Genomic DNA, 23057 nt, shown 5'->3' on the forward strand with positions numbered 1-23057 from the left:
TTTTGGCCAGCTCCGGTCCGCTCCTGTCCTGAAAATTTCATGGTGATTCGTGAAGCGGGGGCCGAGAAAAAAGGGGGGTCCCAAAACGCGTTTTCCCCATGCTTTTTCCCATAGGACCTGTTGTCGCAGCTACAGCCCGAACTGCTGAACGGAATTACACCAAATTTGGCAAAGAGGTAGTCCTCAGTTCAGACTCGTGCCTTTTGCTTAAATGATGTAAATCCGTTCAGTAGTTCCTGAGAAAATTAGAGTTAAAAGTACATATATATCTTTGGCCTCGGAGGATCCGCGCACCCTTCCCGCACCCTCCCCGAACCCTCCCGAGCACGAGCTGAATGCTAATTGGCTGCCAACACTCTGAATCAGGAAGTGTTGGCATCCATCTTGTGCCTCGGTAGAACCGAGGCACAAGAAAACCGAAAAAAGGCGCAAAATGTGACAAGGGGGCAGGGTAGAAACAACCTGACCCCCTAGGCCTGCTCAGGGGGTCCCACAAGGACCCCCAAGGCCAAAAAAGAAGTATTATTTTTTTTTAAATCGCGAGATGCGCATCCCGCTGATGAAAAAAAAACAAAGCGTGGGCTCCCGCACTTCATTTACAATTAGCCCCCGGGGGAAGCCAAGTCCCGGGGGCAATTTTTAATAGTAACCGGGGGCCCGGAGGGGCCCCCCAGCCCCGGGGACCACCACCCCCTGGGGCTTTTGAGAAATACGTGGGGGGGCTCTCAGCCCCCCCAGCCCTGGGGACCGCCACCCCCCGGGGCTTCATTATAGTTGGGAGGGGGCTCAAAGGCCCCCCCAAGCCCCAGGGACCGCCAGGGGACCTCAGGATTCAAGGGGACTTAATCTCCCAACTTAAAACGTGCCAGGGGGCGTGTTTGCACAGTGGTGAAGGTAGGGGGCGGGGCCTGAGGTGATACTGTGCAAACACGCCCTGTGGTGCGTTTTAAGTTGGGGAATTCATTCCTCTTCAATCCAGAGGTCCCCTAGGGGACAACTAGCCCACTAGGTACCTCCACTAAGCGCCACAGAGCTGTGTTGCAGAGTGTTGTAAAAAGGGGTGTGGCCTCTGAACACCTCTCTGCAACGCAGCTCCGTGGCGCATACTGGAGGTACCTGGTGGGCTAGTTGGCCGCCAGGGGACCTCAGGATTCAAGGGGACTTAATCTCCCAACTTAAAACACCCCACGGGGCGCGTTTGCACAGTGGTGAAGGTAGGGGGCGGGGCCTGAGATGATATGTGTGCAAACACGCCCTGTGGCGTGTTTTAAGTTGGGGAATTAATTCCTCTTCAATCGTGAGGGTCCCTGAGGACCAACTAGCCCACCAGGTACCTCCAGTAAGCGCCACGGAGCTGCATTGCAGAGTGTTGTAAAAAGAGGCGTGGCCTCTAAACACCTCTCTGCAATGCAGCTTCCTGGCGCATACTGGAGGTACCTGGTGGGCTAGTTGTCCCCCAGGGTACCTCAGGATTGAAGAGGAATTAATTCCCCAACTTAAAACGCGTCACAGGACGTGTTTGCACACGTCACCTCAGGCCCCGCCCCCTTCCTTCACCATTGTACAAATATTCCTCTAAAATCAGCCGAACTAACAATTTCGATTTACTCACCTGTTATCAGAAGAGAACCCAGGGCTGCATCTTTTAGCCCAGCACTGACTCTAAAAAGTAATTCTAAGCGTACTTACCAGTAACTTGTATTTCCTTCCATTGGAATCCATTGTGTGGTTTTCACCAGAAAAGTTTCTAAGTGTCCAATTTTGAAACGTACAAATATTCCTCTAAAATCAGCTGAACTACGAATTCCGATTTACTCACCTGTTATCAGGAGAGAACCCAGTGCTGCATCTTTTAGCCCAGCACTGAACCTGAAAAGTAATTCTAAGCGTACTTACCAGTAACTTGTATTTCCTTCCGTAGGAATCCATTGTGTGGTTTTCAGCAGAAAAGTTTCTGTGTCCATTTTTGAAACGTACAAATATTCCTCTAAAATCAGCCAAACTACAAATTCCGATTTACTCACCTGTTATCAGGAGAGAACCCAGTGCTGCATCTTTTAACCCAGCACTGACCCTGAAAAGTAATTCTAAGCGTACTTACCTGTAACTTGTATTTCCTTCCATAGGAATCCATTGTGTGGTTTTCACCAGAAAAGTTTCTAAGTGTCCAATTTTGAAACGTACAAATATTCCTCTAAAATCAGCCGAACTACAAATTCCGATTTACTTACCTGTTATCAGGAGAGAACCCAGTGCTGCATCTTTTAACCCGGTACAAAAGGGGGTGGTGATAGACTGAGCATCAGAACCAATCAAACACTCACACCCAGTCAACAGATCTGGGTTTGATCCATTACCGTTCTTTAGCCCACTCTGCCACCCCAGTTCAGACATGGCCATATGCAAATCAGTCTGACCCTGTGCCTCAGTGGCAAAGTGAGCAAGGGACTGATCAGTTGACTGGGGGTGAGTGCTTGCAATGTTCAGCACTCCGTCCATCATTTCCTTTGGTTTTTGCTTTGTTCGCCATAAGTTGGCAGGACCAAAGGAAATGATGGACGGAGTGTTGAACATTGCAAGCACTCACCCCCAGTCAACTGATCTGGGTTTAATCCACCACCGTTCTTTAGCCCACTCTGCCACCCCAGTTCAGACATGGCCATATGCAAATCAGTCTGACCCTGTGCCTCATGGGAACAGTCCAGCCCGAACTGCCAAGCCATGTCTTCCCTGGACCGGAAACAAGCTTCCTAGGACCGGTTCCTGGCATTTCAGCCGTCTTCAGCCAGGCTTGCTTGAATCCAGTGGCAAAGTGAGCAAGGGACTCACGTCTGAGCATACCCTGCCAACTTATGGCGAACAAAGCAAAAACCAAAGGAAATGATGGACGGAGTGTTGAACATTGCAAGCACTCACCCCCAGTCAACTGATCAGTCCCTTGCTCACTTTGCCACTGGATTCAATTCCGATTTACTCACCTGTTATCAGGAGAGAACCCAGGGCTGCATCTTTTAGCCCAGCACTGACCCTGGAAAGTAATTCTAAGCGTACTTACCAGTAACTTGTATTTCCTTCCATAGGAATCCATTGTGTGGTTTTCAGCAGAAAAGTTTCTGTGTCCATTTTTGAAACGTGCAAATATACTACTGTAACCAAAACGCTTTTACTCAACTGTTTACAGGAGATGTCCAAGGACTGACTCTAGGATCCAGTCCTGTGGTTAGAAAAGTAATCCATAAAGTAACTAATTGCATTTGACTAGAAATTCACATTGAGCTGAATGTTGCATTGCGTTTGAAATTGTGTTGCCCATTACAACAACTGTAACTACTGTACTTAAAAGTCTATTGCCTATTTGCAAAGTATTTAAACTAAAGTAATTCATTCTGAGAATGTATATTTTGTATTGTAATGTATAATGTAATTATAATGTAATTTAAAAAAATAATCTAAAAATAAATAGTTTAAAAAATTTAGTAAATCAGTATCAAAAAAATCAGTATAACAATTAATACATAAAAAATTGTCAATTACAAAACCTTTGAAATTCACTGAAAAAACCATAGGTTTCAGGCCTGATATAGTTAGGAATTAGCATTTAAAAAACCTTTGAAATTCACTGAAAAAACCATATGTTTCAGGCCTAATATAGTTAGGAATTAGCATTTAAAAAACCTTTGAAATTCACTGAAAAAAACATAGGTTTCAGGCCTGATATAGTTAGGAATTAGCATTTAAAAAACCTTAGAAATTCACTGAAAAAAACATAGGTTTTAGGGGTGTTATAGTTAGCTGGACATTTCATTCGAACAAAACCATTGAAATTCCTCTGATATAGTTAGTTGTACTAACTAACCCTGGGCGTAGTTCGCGAAGTAGCACTACGCGAAGCTACGCAAAGTGCACTTCGCACTACGCGAGCTACGCGTAGCACTTCGCGAACTGCGTAGTACCCTGTTCGCACTGTGCAAGATGACGTTTTCAATGATTGCACAGTGCGGACAAGCATCCGGCACTGTGCAATCATTGAAAACGGCATCTTGCACAGTGCGAGCTGTAGTTTTCTGCTGCTCGAGTAGATTTTTACTCTAGCGGCAGATTTCCCAACGCGGACTGGTAGTTTCTCATCGCGAGCGGTCGCGAGCATACGCGACCACTCGCAATGAGAAACCTGACCTCCTCGCGTTGAGAATCTCGCCAGGATGTTTATTTTCCATGCTCGCGATCGGCAACTTGATGTTGCTGAGCGCGAACAAGGAAAAAGTCTCGCCGGGATGTCATTTTGCTTGCTCGCGGTCGCCAACTTGATGTTGAGGACCGCGAGCAAGCAAAAAATGACCGCTGCACTACGCAATGCTACGCTACGCATGTTTGCACTGTGCTACGTGCAATTCGCGTAGTGCGAAGTAGCGCAAACTTCGCAAATTACGCGAGCGTAGCGTAGTGCTTTGCCCAGGCTTAGTACTAACTACATCTCGCGTGCCCGCAATCCACTGCTGATGATGTCACATATTACATCATTCATGACATGGTCAGTGACATCACTGATGACATCTCAAATGACATCACTGATGACATCACTGATGGCATCATCCACGTGACAATCAGATACACCTCATCATACACTAGTATAACCTTTCATCACTCACTGGAAAATACAGTGCCAGATTTAAAACCATTGACACACCAATACAAGTTTCTAAACACCCACTCAGTGATTCCTAGATCTATACAGACATCTAATCACTTACCTGTAGATTCACTCATACATGCTGTCAATGATCAATAGAACACTATCAAATATACTTATACACCTATATCGACATTACACACCAGCACACATCCTAATCACTTATGAAGTCATCCTACTCACTGCAAACAATGGATCATACTTACTTTTACTTAGCTATATACTTATAAAAACACCACCTCATCTATTCATATAGATAATAACTCATACTTAGTGTGTTATAAAAACACTATTACAAGTATACAGTTATCCATACGGTCACTCATACAATCACTGAGTCTTATTATGTATACTTATTTATATACAACAACTGACACATACACTGGCTTTTATTTTCCTAGTTTGTTGGACATGTACCATTGAGACATATATTGGCTCATCGCCACACCCATAAAGATATTCACTCACCCAAACAACTGTTATAACATGTAGTTTTAACTTCATATACCTACTGAATCAACTATTCACACATCTATGGGCAGTCACACACCCCCCACCGAACCACACACACATTCACTCTCCCATACAAATACTCAGTTAACTAATCAATAAATAATATAGACTTTCACGTAGCTAGTAACCAACTGGCGCAGCAGTTTACACAACAACTGACAAAGTGATACAGATATTCACACAGTTTAGTCACTATCCAATATATTTAGTGAGACACTATAAATTAGTCAAGTAAACAGTCAATTACACTGCTACTAAATCCTCCATCCAGATATTTATATTTATATATCCACTCATTCTTCAATGCAAATTGCTATGTATATATATATAATACATATTTAAATAACAAACCAAACCACATTTACTGGATGATGTCATCAGTGATGTCATCAGTGATGTCATTTGAGATGTCATCAGTGATGTCACTGACCATGTCATGAATGATGTAATATGTGACATCATCAGCAGTGGAGTGCGGGCGCGCGAGATGTAGTTAGTACAACTAACTATATCAGAGGAACGTCAATGGTTTTGTTCGAATGAAATGTCCAGCTAACTGTAAAACCCCTAAAACCTATGCTTTTTTCAGTGAATATATCTATATATATATATCTATATATATATATATAGATATATATATTATCTACTGGCGGTCGCCAGTAGATAGTTATAGTTAGGACCGTGTTTCCATAGGAAATCCGCAACATTCTATTTGGAATAACTTTGGCGCCGGTTGACGAATCCTCGCGAATTTTTCAAAACTAATGGGGCGCTATGCTCCGCTCCTACCCTGAAAGTCTCGGGGGGATTCGTCAAGCGGGGGCTGAGAAAAAAGGGGGGTCCCAAAACGCGTTTTCCCCATGCATTTTCCCATAGGACCTTTAGTCCGAGCTACAGCCCGAACGGCTGAACAGAATTATGTGAAATTTGTCAGAGAGGTAGCCCTCAGGTCAGGGATGTGCCTTTTGAAGGGTAAATCTGTTCAGTATTTCCTGAGAAAATAACATTTAAATCAATATATATATCTGTGGGCGCGCTCCGAGCGCTTACGGTAAGCTTACCGTACGCGTACGGTGCCGTGCGCGAGCGCGATTCTGATTGGTTGTTAGATCAAAGTAAACATTCGAATCGGTCGAAACCAGGAAGTATTGGCCGCCATTTTCTGTCTCTCGCACTGAAAAACAAAGGTTGATAACATGAAAAGGGGGCAACGAAGAGAGTTGCAGACCCCCTAGCGTTCGTCAGGGGGTTCACGAAGGACCAAAAAATATGAAAAATAAATTTAATAATTTTTAAAAAAAAATCGCGGTGTGCGCGTACGGTAAGCTTACCGTACGCGTACGGTAAAAAAATTTTTTTTAAAAAAAAGAATTAACAATCACATTTAATATATAAATCTAAGGACCCCCAAGGGAGAAAAAAACAATTGATATTTTGTAAAAAATGGCGAGGCGTGCACGGTACGAAATGCGCAACGTGGGTGCTCGGTGCGCGAAGCGCACCGAGTGCCCACAGCGCGCGCACCGTGCGCGAAGCGCACCGTGCGGGCAAAAATTACAAATAAATACATAACTTAGCATTTAAAAAACCGTACAAATTCACTGAAAAAACCATAGGTTTCACACACGTTATAGTTAGGAATTAGCATTTAAAAAACCTTGCAAATTCACTTAAAAAACCATAGGTTTCACACAAGTTATAGTTAGCTGTACATTTCACTCGTAACAAACCAATGAAATTCCACATTATAGTTAGATCAGGTAACTATAACTTGCGCGACCGCAATGCACAATGTGTCATTTCAGATGTCATCATTGATGTCATGAGTGATGTCACTGACCATGTCATAAGTGATGTAATATGTGACGTCATCAGCAGTGCATTGCGGTCGCGCAAGTTATAGTTACCTGATCTAACTATAACGTGGAATTTCATTGGTTTTTTACGAGTGAAATGTACAGCTAACTATAACTTGTGTGCAACCTATGGTTTTTTAAGTGAATATATATATATATATATATATATATATATATATATATATATATCTATATATATTCACTGAAAAAACCATAGGTTTCACACACGTTATAGTTAGGAATTAGCATTTAAAAACCTTGCAAATTCACTTAAAAAACCATGGGTTTCACACATGTTATAGTTAGGTGGATATTTCACTCGTAAAAAACCAATGAAATTCCCCCGTTATAGTTACTTCAGATTACTATAACTCGCGCGCCCGCAATCCTGTGCTCATGACGTCACATATTACATCACTCATGACATGGTCAGTGGCATCACCCTTGACATCACTGATGACATCATCCTTGTGATAGAGTGGCGGTCGCGCGAGTTATAGTTATCTGAAGTAACTATAACGGGGGAGTTTCATTGATTTTTTACGAGTGAAATATCCACCTAACTATAACATGTGTGAAACCTATGTTTTTTTAAGTGAATTTGCAAGGTTTTTTAAATGCTAATTCCTAACTATAACGTGTGTGAAACACTATGGTTTTTTCAGTGAATTTGTACGTTTTTTTAAATGCTAAGTTATGTATGTATTATTATTTTTTTTATATATTTATTTGACAATAAACTACGTATTAAAATGTTTTTGTTTTTTTCTGGTTTTTCACCGTGCGCGCACGGTGCGCGCACTCCCGCAATTTAAAAAAAAAAAAATTGTAAAGGTTTTTTTCTGCCTTCGGGGTCCTTCAGGGACTCCCTGACAAAGGCTGGGGGGTCAGGAACTCTCTACCCTGCCCCCTTTTCACGTTCGCCACCTTCCTTTTACACTCTCGCACTGATAACAAACAAAATGGCGGCCTACACTTCCTGATTTCGACCGATTCGAACGTTGACTGACATGTAACCACCAATCAGAACTACGCTCGCGCAGCTATAGATATGTATGTGCTTTTAAATGCAATTTTCTCAGGAACTACTGAACAGATTGACTCCATATATACAAAAGGCACATCCCTGACCTGAGGACTACCTCTCTGCCAAATTTTAAGTAATTCTGTTCAGCCGTTCGGGCTGTACCTTCGACTAAAGATCCTATGGAAAAATGCATGGGGAAAACGCGTTTTGGGACTCCCCTTTTTTCTCGGCCCCCGCTTGACAAATCACCCCGAGACTTTCAGGGTAGGAGCTGAGCGGAGCGCCCCATTAGTTTTGAAAAGTTCGCGAAGATTCGTCAACCGGCGCCAAAGTTATTCAAAATAGAATTTTGAGATTTCCTATGGAAACAGGGTCCTAACTATAACTATCTACTGGCGACCGCCAGTAGATAATATATATGTATCTATATATAGATATATAGATAACCTACTGTGGTCACCAGTAGGTAGTTACAGTTAGAACTATAGACCATATACAGCCCATGCAGCCCCCTTCCCCCAATGAATTGTACCTGAGCACCGGGAAATGGGGTCTCAGGGCTGAAATTGACCGAGGAAGGGGAGGCGCGTGGCCCCCCATAAGTCATGCCTGGGGGATGGGGTCTCCAGGACCAAAATTGGCCCCTTTTCAGAAATTAAAAACTCAACAGGAGGTATTTATAAATATAAACATAGCAGGTGCCCCCATTGAAGCTCCATTCCAGTAAAGAACAAATTATCCTAACTCCTGGGCTTGGTGAAAGCAGAGCAAGTGTGCTTTCTTGGCAATTCCATATTGAAAGACGATCTGAAATCCTTCATGGAGGCGACTGCATCTTTGATCTATTGGAGTGCAATTTGTCTGTGACTGTGATGAGTGGGTTTTTTGTTGCCCTGATCTGATGAGAGCAGAGTCCATGGTTTACCCTTTAATTTACTACGAGTATACAAATGTGAAAATCACTTGGCAGCTTCGCCCATTTGGCCCTGCCCACCTTGGTAGTATGCAAAGGTCTTCCTTCCTTATACCAGGATGATGGACAGCTTAACAAGCGGCCCCCCAGCGCGTTCCCCACCAGTTTTGGTGAGGAGTTCTTGATGCCGAGGAATATGAGGACATCTCCACCAAAGAAAGAAGCAGTTTCTTCATATAGTTAAGAGGAGAGACCCTTGTTTGGCGGAGATTCACCTCTTTGTAGTCTCATTGCCTTCTCTATAGTAGGATTCATGTTATCACATATTTCTAGATAAAGACGCACCAGGAACAATCACATTGCTAAAATGCACACAAGGTCACTGGTGATATTTTGTTGTGCTCTATTATGCAGTTGTAGTGTAGAATTTGTACTGGACATTTACCCAAGGTGGTATATTTACTAATTAACCAGTAAAAGTACTCCACTTGAGTAGAAACGTTGTACAGAACTATGGATTGTTTCATTAAAAGGGTAGGTGCAGTACCTATATGGCAGAGTCACTCACAAAGCTACTGACATACCCACACAGACACTTAGACACCCACTCACACACCCATGACTGGGTAAGTGAGTAGCTGCACTGGTGAGTGAGTGGCTGTATGGGTGACTGAGTGGCTGTGTGAGCGACTGCATGGGTGACTGAGTGGCTGTGTGAGTAGGTGAATGGGTAAGTGAGTGGCTATCTGAGTACCTGTGTGAGTGGGTGTGAGTGGGTCTGCGAATGAGCAAGTGGGTGTGTGAGTAGTTTTATGGGTGTGTGAGTGGGTGTATGAGAGGTTGTATGTGTATGTGAGTTGGTGTGTGAGTGGTTCTGTAGATGATAAAATCGGTGACATCATTTGAGATGTCATCAGTGATGCCAATGACCATGTCCTGAGTGAGTAATATGTGAGGTTATAAGTAGCGCATTGCGGGAGTGTAAGTTAGCTCAGGTGACTATAACCGCTGAGTTTGTATGGTTTTGTACGAGTGAAATCTGAGCCTAACTGTAACAACCGTGTAACTTTAGTTTTTTGGTGAAAATATAAATAAATAAATGTGTATGTATGTGTGTATATATATATATTCACTGAAAAAACCATAGGTTTCAGGGGCGTTATAGTTAGCTGGGCTTTTCACTCGTACAAAACCATTGAAATTTCCCCGTTATAGTTAGTTCAGCTAACTATAACTCGCGCGCCCACAATGCACTGCTGATGATGTCACATATTACATCACTCATGACATGGTCAGTGACATCACTCATGACATCACTGATGACATCTCAAATGACATCACTGATGACATCATCCAGTGAATGTGTGTTTTTCTGAAAATTACATATGTTTTATATATCTATATCTCAGGGTCGATGGAAGAATAAATGGGTATATAAGTGTCTAAATGGATGATTTGCTTTTGAAAAATTGATTGTATAACTGACTGATTAAGTGTATCTTAGTGAATACATGGCTTAGTGGGTAATGTTTAAATATGTAAATATCTGTATCAGTCTCTCACTTTGTGTATAAGTGGCTGCATGGGTTGGTGAGTAGCTACATGAGTGTCTATATAGGTTATTAGTTGTTTTTTTGAGTATCAGTATGAGTGTCTCAGTGTCTGTATGGTTCGGTGGGGTGTATTACGTAGTTCATAAGTGCATGAATGAGTGACTCACTATTTGTATGTGTTGAAGACAGCATGTGTGCAGGACTGTATGGGTGGATGAGTGTGTGCATGGGTGTGTTAGTGAGTGAATGACTGTCTCATTAGTGTCTTTATGAGTAATTACATATGTTTTAAACTAGTATATGTGACTATTGGTGTATATAAGTGAGTATATGTAAGAGTGAGAGATTGAAAGAGTTCCTGAATGAATAAGTATGTGTTTCTATAAGTGATTGTTCAAAAGACTAAGTATGTGTAAGTTTCTGTAGAAGTAAGTGTGGTGGTGTGTGTGTATAACTGTATATGCAAGTAAATGGATGTTTGATTCTTTATTACCATGAGTGACTATGTGTGTGAGTAACTCTATGGATGAGTGGCGTTGTGTAACAGGATGCATAGGTGTATGAGTACATATGATGAGTGTGTACATGTATGAGTGACTGTATAGGACTGTTGGTGAATGAGTGGATGTGTATGTGGATCTTAGAATTACTGAATAGGTTGTTGTAACTGGTATTGGTATGTCCATTGTTTTGAAAATTGTAGTCTCTATTTTTGAATGTGTGTATCAAAGGTTATATTAGGGGGAGAGAAGGTCTGCCACTCTATCACATGGATGATGTCATCAGTGATGTTATTTGAGATGTCATCAGTGATGTCATGAGTGATGTCACTGACCATGTCATGAGTGATGTAATATGTGACGTCATCAGCAGTGCATTGCGGGCGCACGAGTTATAGTTAGCTGAACTAACTATAACGGGAGAATTTCAATGGTTTTGTGCGAGTGAAAAGTCCAGCTAACTATAACGCCCCTGAAACCTATGGTTTTTTCGGTGAATTTCTAAGGTTTTTTAAATGCTAATTCCTAACTATAACGTGCCTGAAACCTATGGTTTTTTCTGTGAATATCAAAGGCGTTTTAAATGCTAATTTCTAACTATGCCTACAGAGAAAGGACATGTGAAGAAAGAAGAAAAAACGCACAAAAAGAAAAAAAAGAAATGCAGAAATAAGCAACAGAAGTCCTCAAAGACGAAGAAAAGTGCAGGAAGAAGGATAACGTACAGAAAGAACAAACAGAAGAGCAGAAAGAAGCCTTGTTGCTAAATTATCCTGTACCCTCAACTTTTTCAGACGGATACTGGTGGTAACTGAGTCTGACTAACCAGTCCAAGACCAGTGCTATGTTAAAAGACACTCCGAATACAGTGAAAACACCTACATACACTAGGGAACACTATGCGTTGGGATCCCCCTGTGATTAGCATGACCTCCTCTGTAAGCCCCTAGTATATAATAGGGCAGGGGATTAAAACTACCTCTTAAAACGCGCCACAGGGCGTGTTTGCACACGTCACCTCAGGCCCCGTCCCCTCCCTTCCCCACTGTGTAAACACTCCCTGTGGTCGTTTTAAGTTGGGAGATTAAGTCTCCTTGAATCCTGAGGGTCCCTAGGGTCCAACTAGACCACTAGGTACCTCCAGTAAGCGCCATTGCAGACAGGTGTAAAAAGGGGCACGGCCTGCACCACCTCTCTGCAACGCAGAGGAGTGGCGCTTACTGGAAGCACCTGGTGGGCTAGTTGGCCCCCAGTGTCCCTCAGGATTGAAAGGGAATTATTTCCCCAACTTAAAATGCGCCACAGGGCGTGTTTGCACACGTCACCTCAGGCCCCGTCCCCTCCCTTCACCACTGTGTAAACACGCCCTGTGGCCGTTCTAAGTTGAGAGATTAAGTCCCCTTGAATCCTAAGGGTCCCTAGGGTCAAACTAGCCCACTAGGTACCTCCAGTAAGCGCCACAGAGCTGCGTTGCATAGAGGTGTAAAAAGGGGCGTGGCCTCAGAACACCTGTCTGCAACGCAGCTCCCTGGCGCATACCAGAGATACCTGTTGGACTAGTTGGCCCTCAGGGACCCTCAGTATTGAAGGGGAATTAATTCCCCAACTTACAACTGGCCAGGGGGCGCGTTTGCAGAGTGCTGCAAGGAGGGGGCGTGGCCTCCGGCGCAATGCCGGTCTTTTATTTATTTTATTTTTTTAAGAAGGAGGGCTGTGTGGCCCCCCTTCTTTTTCTAATTTATTGGCCCTGGGGACCCCATCCCCCAGGGCCTGCACCCTAATTGTTTTTGTTGAAAAAAATAAATTTGGCCCTCCCAAAGCCTTAATCGGGCCCGGGGACCCCAACCCCCGGGTCATGGCGTTTTTTTTTTTTATTCTTTAGGAGGGGGCCTGCGTTGCCCCCCTCCTCAGGCCACTTATGGCCCAGGGGACCCCATCCCCCGGGGCCGGCCTTTGTTTTTTATTATTTTAAAAAAATATATATTTATAGAAACACCTAGGACATGCTGGGCAAACCGTATGTACCTATCACCATGACGATTTGTGTGATATTCATTAAAAGGCGACTATGCATACAATGAATCCACGTGGAATGTATTTACACCGCTAGTGAAGCTCTGACGTGTCTGATGCCCTACCGTGCCTAATCTCGGCGCCCCCGCCGGTTGGTACTCTCCAAGTAGACACCCATGTCGTTTATTTATACAAACATGGGTAGCTATTGACGGGCACATTTAATACACACGCACACCAAGCCATTCAAAGGGGATTCGACAAAAATTTGACCAAACTATGCAAGAAACCCCCCCTCACGGTTAATAAAACACACATCCACCGCCGGATGTGTAATACTTTTTATTTTACTCCCTGGAAAGGAGACGATCCTCACTTGAGAGTCACAGCGTGCTCCTGGCTGAGCCCAATGCTGTGTTACGCCCACCGAGTGCCACACACCTCTGTGTTGTATTCCACCAGCTAGTGCGTATGCTATGACACTCTCTAGCCCATGTGCACTGTAACACCACCCCGTGAATATGTCATGCCACACTTGTCTTTGCACGGGTTATATTGCCCCATCTAACGTGCCTTCCTCGATGCCTATGTTATAACGCACAGCGCTATGCCATACATATTACAATCTGGGATCCATATCTTTGTCACAGTGCATATGCAACGTTACACTCCCCAGCACATATTTTATATTACAACTTTAGAGACTAGTTAGGTTACACAACACTGCCCTGTGCATATTACACTCCAAGGCGCATATCGCATAGCACACGCTAGTGCCTGTGCTATCTCGTGCTCTCCAATGAATCTGTCATTGCGCACAATGTATTGCATATTATATTTCATGCCCCGGTTCATCTTATATCACACTTTTTGGTGCATAGTTTATACCATATACTATATCTAGTTTTCATTTTCAATCGTGCTCTCAGGACTATGTTCTATATAACACTGTGTCCACCTATCCTTTTCACGGGCATTACATTTTGCGATGGGGGGTGGAGAGTCAGGGGGTGTTTCTGCTAAGTGAGCCCGGAGTCACAGTCACAAACGTCCTCTTCTTCCTGAATAAAAGTGAGATTAAGCTGCATACTTGTTCATATTTTAAGTAGTACGAACAGACACACATTTTAAAAACAATTAAGTTCCTTATACCCACCTTCTCTGAACAGTTAGCTTGCTGGCCCATCCACCTCCTCCCTATCCTCTGTTTTCTGAATCCATGGACTAGCCTCCTCCCTCCTGCCATGCATGGTCTGATGTGCTGCCACTACCCTCCATTTAGCATGATGTACCAGTCCACTCCTCCACTCCTCCTGCCCTCCATTGCCCAATTCTATGGCCCATCATTGACCTCCTGCTTAGCCTCTGTGCTTAGCTTGCTGCCCCTATTCTCCTCCGCTCTGCCCTCCGATGTCTTTGTGCATGCCCCTGCTCCATTCTTTTTCCCCACCATGTTCCATGGACCTGCCACTCCTATCTACTCTGAGTGTTCTGTTGAGCTGCCGCTCCCCTCCCACCTGCCTAGCATTGTCAGATGACTGTAACCTGTCCCTGCCACCTCCACCCTGCCTGTCCACATGCCATGCCCCTATCCCCTTCCTCCTGTCCTCCATGGTCCATTTTACTGCCACACCCTTCTGCCCTCCCTGGTCTGTTGTGCTGCAACTGCTCCTTCTGCCTGCCCCGCGCGGTCTGTTGTGAGGCCCCTTCCCCTGAACTCTCTTGTCTGTGCCCAGGTCCTGACCCTCCCTTCTATCCTCCATGGTCCTTTATGCATGCCCCTGCACCCTCCTTCTTGCCCATCATAGCCATTGTGCTGCCACTAACCATCCCACTTGCCATGCATGGTCTTCTGTGCTGCCATGGCCCCTCCCACCTTCCCTGTGTGTTCACCTAGCTGCCCCTGACCCCCTCCCACCTTCCCTCCATGGTCTGCGTGTATGCCATCATAGTCTCACTGTTGCTCTCCATGGTGTGTTTCTAGTGCCCATCCTGCCTGACCTCCATGGTCATCTTGCTGCTCCTGCCCTGCCCCCTTGCCCCCAGCCCTCTGTTTCCATGTGCAGACCCCTATTCCCTCCCTCCTGGCTTGTCTGTTCCATTGTAATGCCCCTGATCCGTCCCTCCTGCCCTTTATGGTCTGTTATTCTGCAGCTTTCTCTCCTGTCTGTCCATTATGGTCAGCTAGCTACCATTGCCTCTTTCCCCTCTGTTCTCTGTTGTCCATGTGCATGGTCCTGTCCCCTCCCTATTGCTTTCTATGGATTGTTGTGCTGCACTCCTGTCCCGCATGCCCTGTGTGGTGTATTGTGCTGCTGCAAACCCTGATGCCTGCCCTGTAGGGTCAGTTTGGTGCACCTCTCCATGTCCCTCCTGTCCTCTGTTATCCGAGTCCATGTCCCTACCCCAATTCCTCCTGCCTACCATGATCCAATGTACCATACTTGCGAACATTTTGAACTTGGTAAGAGGGAGATTTTGAAAAAAAACTGGGGTATTGATTTTCCCCTTTGAGTTGCATTGAAAAAGAGGAGATTGGAGACAGGAGACAGATCAAATAAAGCCCATTTGAGCTTAAAAACATTGGACGTTTCCTGGCTGAAACAGGTCTGTTGGCATGTATGGTTGTACTACCACTGCCTCTTCCTTCTGCCCACAATGGTCTATTATATTGCCACAGCCTCTCTTGCCAGTCCTGTATTGTTGGTTTGTTGCCCCTGCCCCCATTTCCACTGCCCTCCATAGTCTGTTGTGCTGCCACTGCCCTTCCTGCCTGCCCAGTGTGGTCAAATGGTTGCCTCTGCACTCTCCTACCTGCCTGCAATTTTCAGAGTCCGTGCCCCTGGCCTCTGCCTCTCAACAGTATCCCAATGAACAACTAGATTGCTAACATTCTATATTTATTACAAAAGTGTGGAACGCCTGACGTCATCTTGATGTAATCAAAACTGTAATACCTAGAGCATTTCCTTTAGAAATTACATATATGAGAGGGTCTTATTTGCATCAAAATGATGGTTAGTGCTCTAAAAAACTAAAATGAGGACATATTTTCTGAGTTTTCAAATAGCGACAGAGAACTTTTAAATTATTTGTAATCTTGATGTTTTTTTATCCAGTTGACCACTTGATTAAATGTTGCACCTAGGGGAGAGGATGTGGTGTTACTTCCAGAGCTGCAGACTTTGCAACTGGGGAACCAGGTTGGAGTTTCTGCTTCAGCTCAACATTCTGTGATTCTGGTCAAATCACTTAATCTCCCCATGTCTACAACCAAAATGAATTTGATCTTGTGTGATGTAACCAATGCTCATGTAAAGCACTCCAATACCTGACAAGTCTGCACTATATAAAACTGCAAATACACAAAAAATAAGTGTTTTGCACACTTCTGTCATTGGGCTACATGTGGGCTACATCTGGGTGATATTTGTGCTGCATTTGGGCTCTTTTGTCTCTGGTGGCCATCTTGGGAGATTTATTTGTTATGAAGTTTCCCAATTTCCTTATTTACTGCAGTCTCCTCAGTAGGAAATGCTTTCAGTTTTTTACTTTGATTCCATCAAGAAGGTATTCAGATATGTCACACATTTGCCATAAATTCTGAATGTTAGCACTCTAGTTGCTCATTAGATCACTGTAGTAAAGCTACTGCTCACCACGGAAGTCTGCTGCTGGTATTAAAAGTGCATGTTTCAGTCTGCATATCAGAATTTTTTAATGAAATAGAAGAGGATTTGAGAAGTCACTCAAAATGTGCCCTAATTTTTCTTTCTTCAGCACTAATCATAATTTCTATGGCAAAATGAACCCCCTCATTGTGTTCCTTTTTAAATTAAATGTTTTAAGTGTTACCAGTTTAGTCCAATCAAGATGGCTTCAGGTGTGCCATACTTTTGTCATAAGAAAGACAGTAAGCGCTCTAGTTGTTCTTAAGAACACTCTGGGACATTCTGTCATTGGGCTATACTTGGGCTACATCTGGGTGATATTTTGGCTACATTTGGGCTCTTTTGTCTCTGGTGGCCATCTTGGGAGATTTATTTGTTATGAAGTTTCCTAATTTCCTCATTTACTGCAGTTTCCTCAGTAGGAAATACTTTCAGTTTTTTTCTTTGGTTCCATCAAGAAGGCATTCAGATGTGTCACACATTTGCCATACATTCTGAATGTTAGCACTCTAGTTGCTCATTAGATCACTGTAGTAAAGCTACTGCTCACCAGGGAAGTCTGCTGCTGGTATTGAAAGTGCATGTTTCAGTCGGCATGTCAGAATTTTTTAATGAAATAGAAGAGGATTTGAGAAGTCAAAATGTGCCCTAATTTTTCTTTCTGCAGCACTAATCATACTTTCTATAGCAAAATAAACCCCCTCATTTTGTTCCTTTTTAAATTAAATGTTTTAAGAGTTACCACTTTATTCCAATCAAGATGGCTTCAGGTATGCAATACGTTTGTCATAAGTAGGACTGTTAGCGCTCTAGTTGTTCTTTAGAACATTCTGGGAAGCTGCAGTAGAACACAAAGGAATCAACTGACAGTCTCTCCCCTTGTTGGATGTACATGTTTTACTGAGAATGTCAGACTGCATTCTCACATGACTGAGAAAGATAATGTGAATTTACAGAAAATATGCTCTCAGTTTAGCTTATAGTTCATCTTCCCAACCTCTGTGGGAAAAGCATGAGAAAATAGTTTTCTCTCAAACATGATTCATGATATCACAGCAGAAGGCTTTTTCACATGGTAAAATCACCTTAGAACACACCACAATTCCTAAAATGAGTATGGTACCATCTACAAATGATTTATAATGTAACTAAAGTTTTAAAACCTTCTATTAACTGCAATGCTTTTTAATGAGGTGCTATCATGTATATTGGTCCCAAGATGGCTGCCAACACTTCTTGGATGAATACTGACAGCCAATCAGATCTCACGATGAGATGTGTGGTTAGGCTCCGCCTAGATATATCTATCTTTTGAACTCTAATTTTCTCAGGAACTACTGAACGGATTTACACCATTTAAGCAAAAGGCACGAGTCTGAACTGAGGACTACCTCATTGCCAAATTTGGTGTAATTCCGTTCAGCAGTTCGGGCTGTAGCTGCGTCAACAGGTCCCATGGGAAAATGCATGGGGAAAATGTGTTTTGGGACCCCCCCATTTTTCTCGCCCCCGCTTGACGAACCACCGTGAAATTTTCATGATAGGAGCGGACCGGAGCTGGCCAAAAGTTTGGAATATTTCGCGAAGATTCGTCAATCGGTGCCAACGTTATTCCAAATAGAATGTTGCGGATTTCCTATGAAAAATAGGTCCTAACTATAACTACCTACTGGCAGCTGCCAGTCGGTAATAAACACGTAATACTTACTTGCAAAATACTTACATTTACATGTACATTTTTTTACCACAAGTATGCCTTTACTATTCATGCCTTTACAACAACATTTTTAGGTTGAGCATTCAAGACCTCTTGTATATACTTTAGTATATATTTATATGTGTATGTACTTTGTGGGCTCTGGAGATCAGCCCTAGGACTTGTCTGCTTCCGCTTTGGGACTTTTTTTTCTGTTCAACTGCCTCTATTTAATTGTCTTGATAGAAAACGACCAGTAGAGGGTCAGTAAAATACCAGATTTGTTTTCTGCTCAGGGACTTTCTTTTTTTTAATTTTCTGGCAACTGCCTCTTTTTAACTTTCTTGATAGAAAATGACCAGCAGAGGCCAGTAAAATACCAGAATCACTTTAGCATTCTCTAGATTCCAGCCCATAGAAATTGTCTTTCACAAGCACCCAAAGACAATATTTTTTTCAAATCTTGTATTTTCAGTGATATGACCACCGAAGGCCCTGATTGTATATTAAAAACAGAGCTTTGGACTATACCATTTCCAGCTGAAAGGCAATATTTTTCTCCATGTGTTCCCATACCTGGCGTGTCACACAGGTTGGTGCTTACTTTCCCGCCATGTTAAAGAACAGTAGATGTTTCAGCACCCAGGCTAATGTGCTGAATAGCTAAATACGTATAAGGTCTCTAAGGCAAGTCTGACTACATTGCAAATGCTTATTTGTAAAGGCATCTGTGCTAAACGCACACTCGTAATAAATGTTAGTGTAAAAACAGTGGTGGTAAATACGGTTTCAAAGTAAAGGCATTCGTGATCTAGATATCGTTGTAAACAATGTTTCCTTCAAGAGTAGAAACTCAGTGGTGAAAACTGAGTTCCTTTGTATTTTCACCCGAGATAGTGAATTTTATCCTTGCAGTGATGCCTCCTTCAATGAAATCTGTTTGTTATGTACAATAGGAGAAGTTTGTGGCTTGGTGTGGGGCATGCCAGCTTGATCCTCTGCAGGCCAAACTTTCTGATGCATTTTCTTTTTGTTATACATTGGGTTAGAAAGGGCTTCCAGTGAGCTCTATTAAAAGTTACATGCTAGCCCTTTTTATGTTTACTAGATCAGCCTTTTCTTTTCCAATCATGCATTTCCTGAAAGGCTTAACAGGTGTTTCATCAGAAACCTTTTTTCATGTAACTATGGAACCTCAACTTTTTCCTCATCTTTCCTACGTGCACCCCATTTGGACCAATGCATAGTTGCTCTTTATTGTTGCTAACAATCAAAACAGTGTTCCTCATTCTGATAATTTTAGCCTACCGCATTACTGAACTGCATACTCAATTGGTACAACCTGCCTACACCACTTTCTTCCCAAACAAATTGGTGCTAAATACTAAGGCGGCCTTCTTTCCAAATGTGGTATAGCCCTTTCATGTAACCATGTGGTTGTTTGAAATGAAGACATATAATAGAATATAACATGGTCAGGCACACTGATATAGAAAATCAAAAGGAACTAGCCCCACGGTCGAGGGGGATATGTGTATGTAGATATGAAGAAACAGAATAGTCTCTTTGGTCAAGGGAAACAATTTAGGTTTTTAAGAAAGGCCTCACCCACCAGCCTAGTTGGTGGCATGCTTCATCATTGGCCCCCACTTGGGGTACCGAATGTACCCCAAGTGTGCTGCGACGTCTGCAATTGCAGCAGAGCTAATTTAATGTCAAGGTGAGTGTGCAGTGATGGTGTAGTGCGTGTATATTTAAAAGCTGTTCCTCTGGTCCCAAATACCAGTTAGAATTATTTAATAATGGGCCATGAGCAGCATTAAAAGGAGGCAGGGGATGGCTAAGGAGGTATCAATGGCCACCACCATCCAGTGGGGTCATCATGTTTCAGCCAGTGCCTGGAAACTGGGGCTGGCTTTCATCAGGACCAAGAAAGTGGAAGGTGAGAGGACAAGTCTAACAGAGTGTGTATAGCCGTCTATGTGAGGTGCACGCTAAGGCGCCTTAACTGGCAGAGGGGGTATTCCTCTTATTTCCAATCCTGTGGGAGGGAAAAGACAAACATGCACAAAACATGTGGTATACCTGATTCAATGTCCCTGCAACCTCAGGTACTTTGGCATGACTACTCGAAAAGTGAGACTAAATATACACGCACTACACCATCACTGCACACTCACCTTGACATTAAACTAGCTCCGCTGCAATTGCACGCGTCGCAGCACACTTGGGATACATGCGGTACCCCAAGTGGGGGCCGATGATGAAGCATGCCACCAACTAGGCTGGTGGGTGAGGCCTTTCTTAAAAACGTTAATGGTTTCCCTTGACTAAAGAGACTATTCTGTTTCTTCATATCTACACACACATATCCCCCTCCACCGTGGGGCTAGTTCCTTTTGATTTTCTACATTTGTACTCAGGGGAATTGAACCAGCTTCCTTTTTTCCTCTCTCTCTCTTTGATTTATATAACAGGCACACTGATACCCAGCAAGACTGTAATGAACATATTCCCAGTAATAATTGTATAAATCAATGTTTACATGTAGATTCTGCATTAGGTACATGAATTAAGTGTATCCCTACGAAGTACAGAATGAAAAGTAAGAACATATTCTCAGTTTGTTAACATGTTTATTGCAGAACCCTCAGAAGTAGAAGAAAAGGCTCCAGATAAATCTGCTGAAATTCCACAAAACCCTGCTGAACCTGAAAAAGAAAATCAAAGTAGGTAAAATATTGAAAGAATATGTGTTAATAACTACAGTATCTTTACACAGACATTAATTTCATTCAGTATGATTAAGATGGCATTTATGCATCATTCTAAACAGAGGAAGCTACAACAGAGCATTTTTAAATAGAACTCTTAAACAGTGATATGATAATAAAGAGAGGATTATTTTTGTATTAGCAGATGAACAGAATAATGAATAAGTGAGGTAAAATAGTATTTGCATTAACACGGCAGCACCATCTCACACACAGCTGCACATCAAAGTCACTGTAACCATGTGGGAGGGAGGGTGTCACTTAATGCATTGATTACGTACTGGTGATGTCATTACTCAGAGTCAGAGATCCATGTTCCAATCATTATGAAATGAGGCATTCATGCCTCCACAGACGACTCTTTGAAATTCAAACTCCTTTAGAAACAATACCATACCATATCCTTCTCCTCTTGCTAACAACATGTATAATTTTGGCTTACCTACAAACAGCCTGTATTATACCAAGCTTTCACAAGAAACACCAAGATAATAATTTAAATACATTTTTGTAGGAGGGAGGGATGTAATGATTAGAAAGGGGAAGTCTGGACTCAGAGTAATAAGATTTCTGGTAAGTAATCTATGCCTTACCTCGTTGTCCCATTTCCTGTTCCTCTCATTATGAAATGAGGTATGCCAAAGTTATCTGTCAAATGATTATGATAAGCTAGAGAAATCATGTCAGAAAACAGAACACGCTAAAGTTTAATGCTGTATTTCTTAATATTACCTCATAGCAGATAATACTTTAACACCAAAAATATCCTGTTGACTAGAAACATTATCAATCCTGTTATGTCTCTCAAACGTGGTGGAATTAGACCATGTGACTTCTCTACAAATCTCTACCATTTGGGCCCCTTGAACCTGTGCCCATGATATTTCCATACTCCTTGTGGATCTGCCTTCAACACCTTCTGGAAGAGAAATGCCTTCCAGCAGGTAGGCTGAGGAAATTGTAGATTTTAACCACCTACCTAAAGTTTGGCGGGACAGAAGGCCTCAGAAAAAATTCGGGAAGAATCACTTCCTGCTGAAAATCGGATTAACATAGAACTTTTGGAGAAAAGGAAGGCCCCAACCTCAAAACAGTACTATAAGGAAAAATCCTAAAATGGGGATGTTTTGCTGAAAAGGAACCCAATTATCTTTTTCTTTTAGCTAGTAATTGCTACCAAGAAATAAACTTTCCAAGTCAGTAATTTAGGCTCCACAGACTCCAATGGCTCGAAATGAGAACCTTTGAAAGCGTCCAACACCAAAATTATATCCCTTGAAGGTAAAGAGTTCTTCATATTAGGCCTGATTTTTAAAACCCCTTAAAAACCTAGAAGCCAAAACTTCAGATTCAGAAATATCCAGCCAAATCTCCCTGATTATTCTAAAGGCTGCCAACTGTAATCTAAAAGTATCACACTTAAGACCCAGGATAAACCCTTCATTCAGAAACTGTAAGATTTATAAATTGGAGAAAGATAAGGGTTCTAACTCCTTAGACTCACACCTGAAAGATGACCAACAATGATTACATGACTTTTGAGTCAATTCTTTGCCCAACCCCTGAATTGTCTGAGCCAACCCCTCTGGGACGCCTAATTTTTCAAACCTTACCGCTCAATTGGCATGCTGTTAGCTGAAGACATCAAAGGGCCCTCTGAAACACTGGCTGAACTATGGGAGATGGGGGAAGAGGGAGAACCAATTCCTGACCCTTGTTCATGCTCACTATTAGAGGAAACCAAGAGTAAAGGCGCCATGCCAGCGTAACCAGACTCATTGAAGCTTTGTCTATCTTCACCCTTGGTAAGAATCTCACTACTGCGGGAATGGCTGAAGGCCATATCAAATC

At 42.8% G+C, this 23057-nt stretch overlaps 1 protein-coding gene across 1 annotated transcript in view; it reads left to right on the forward strand.

The window, feature by feature from the left end:
- The window catches only part of LOC146821647 (uncharacterized), a 1582729-nt gene that overhangs the window by 476251 nt on the left and 1083421 nt on the right, over positions 1-23057 (forward strand). The window contains exon 13 of the mRNA XM_085609888.1: positions 21078-21161. Within this exon, the coding sequence (XP_085466014.1) occupies positions 21078-21161 (84 nt within the window). The remainder of the gene's footprint in view (positions 1-21077; positions 21162-23057) is intronic.

This window comes from Triturus cristatus, chromosome 6, assembly GCF_964204655.1.
Source record: "Triturus cristatus chromosome 6, aTriCri1.1, whole genome shotgun sequence".
NCBI lineage: Eukaryota > Metazoa > Chordata > Amphibia > Caudata > Salamandridae > Triturus > Triturus cristatus.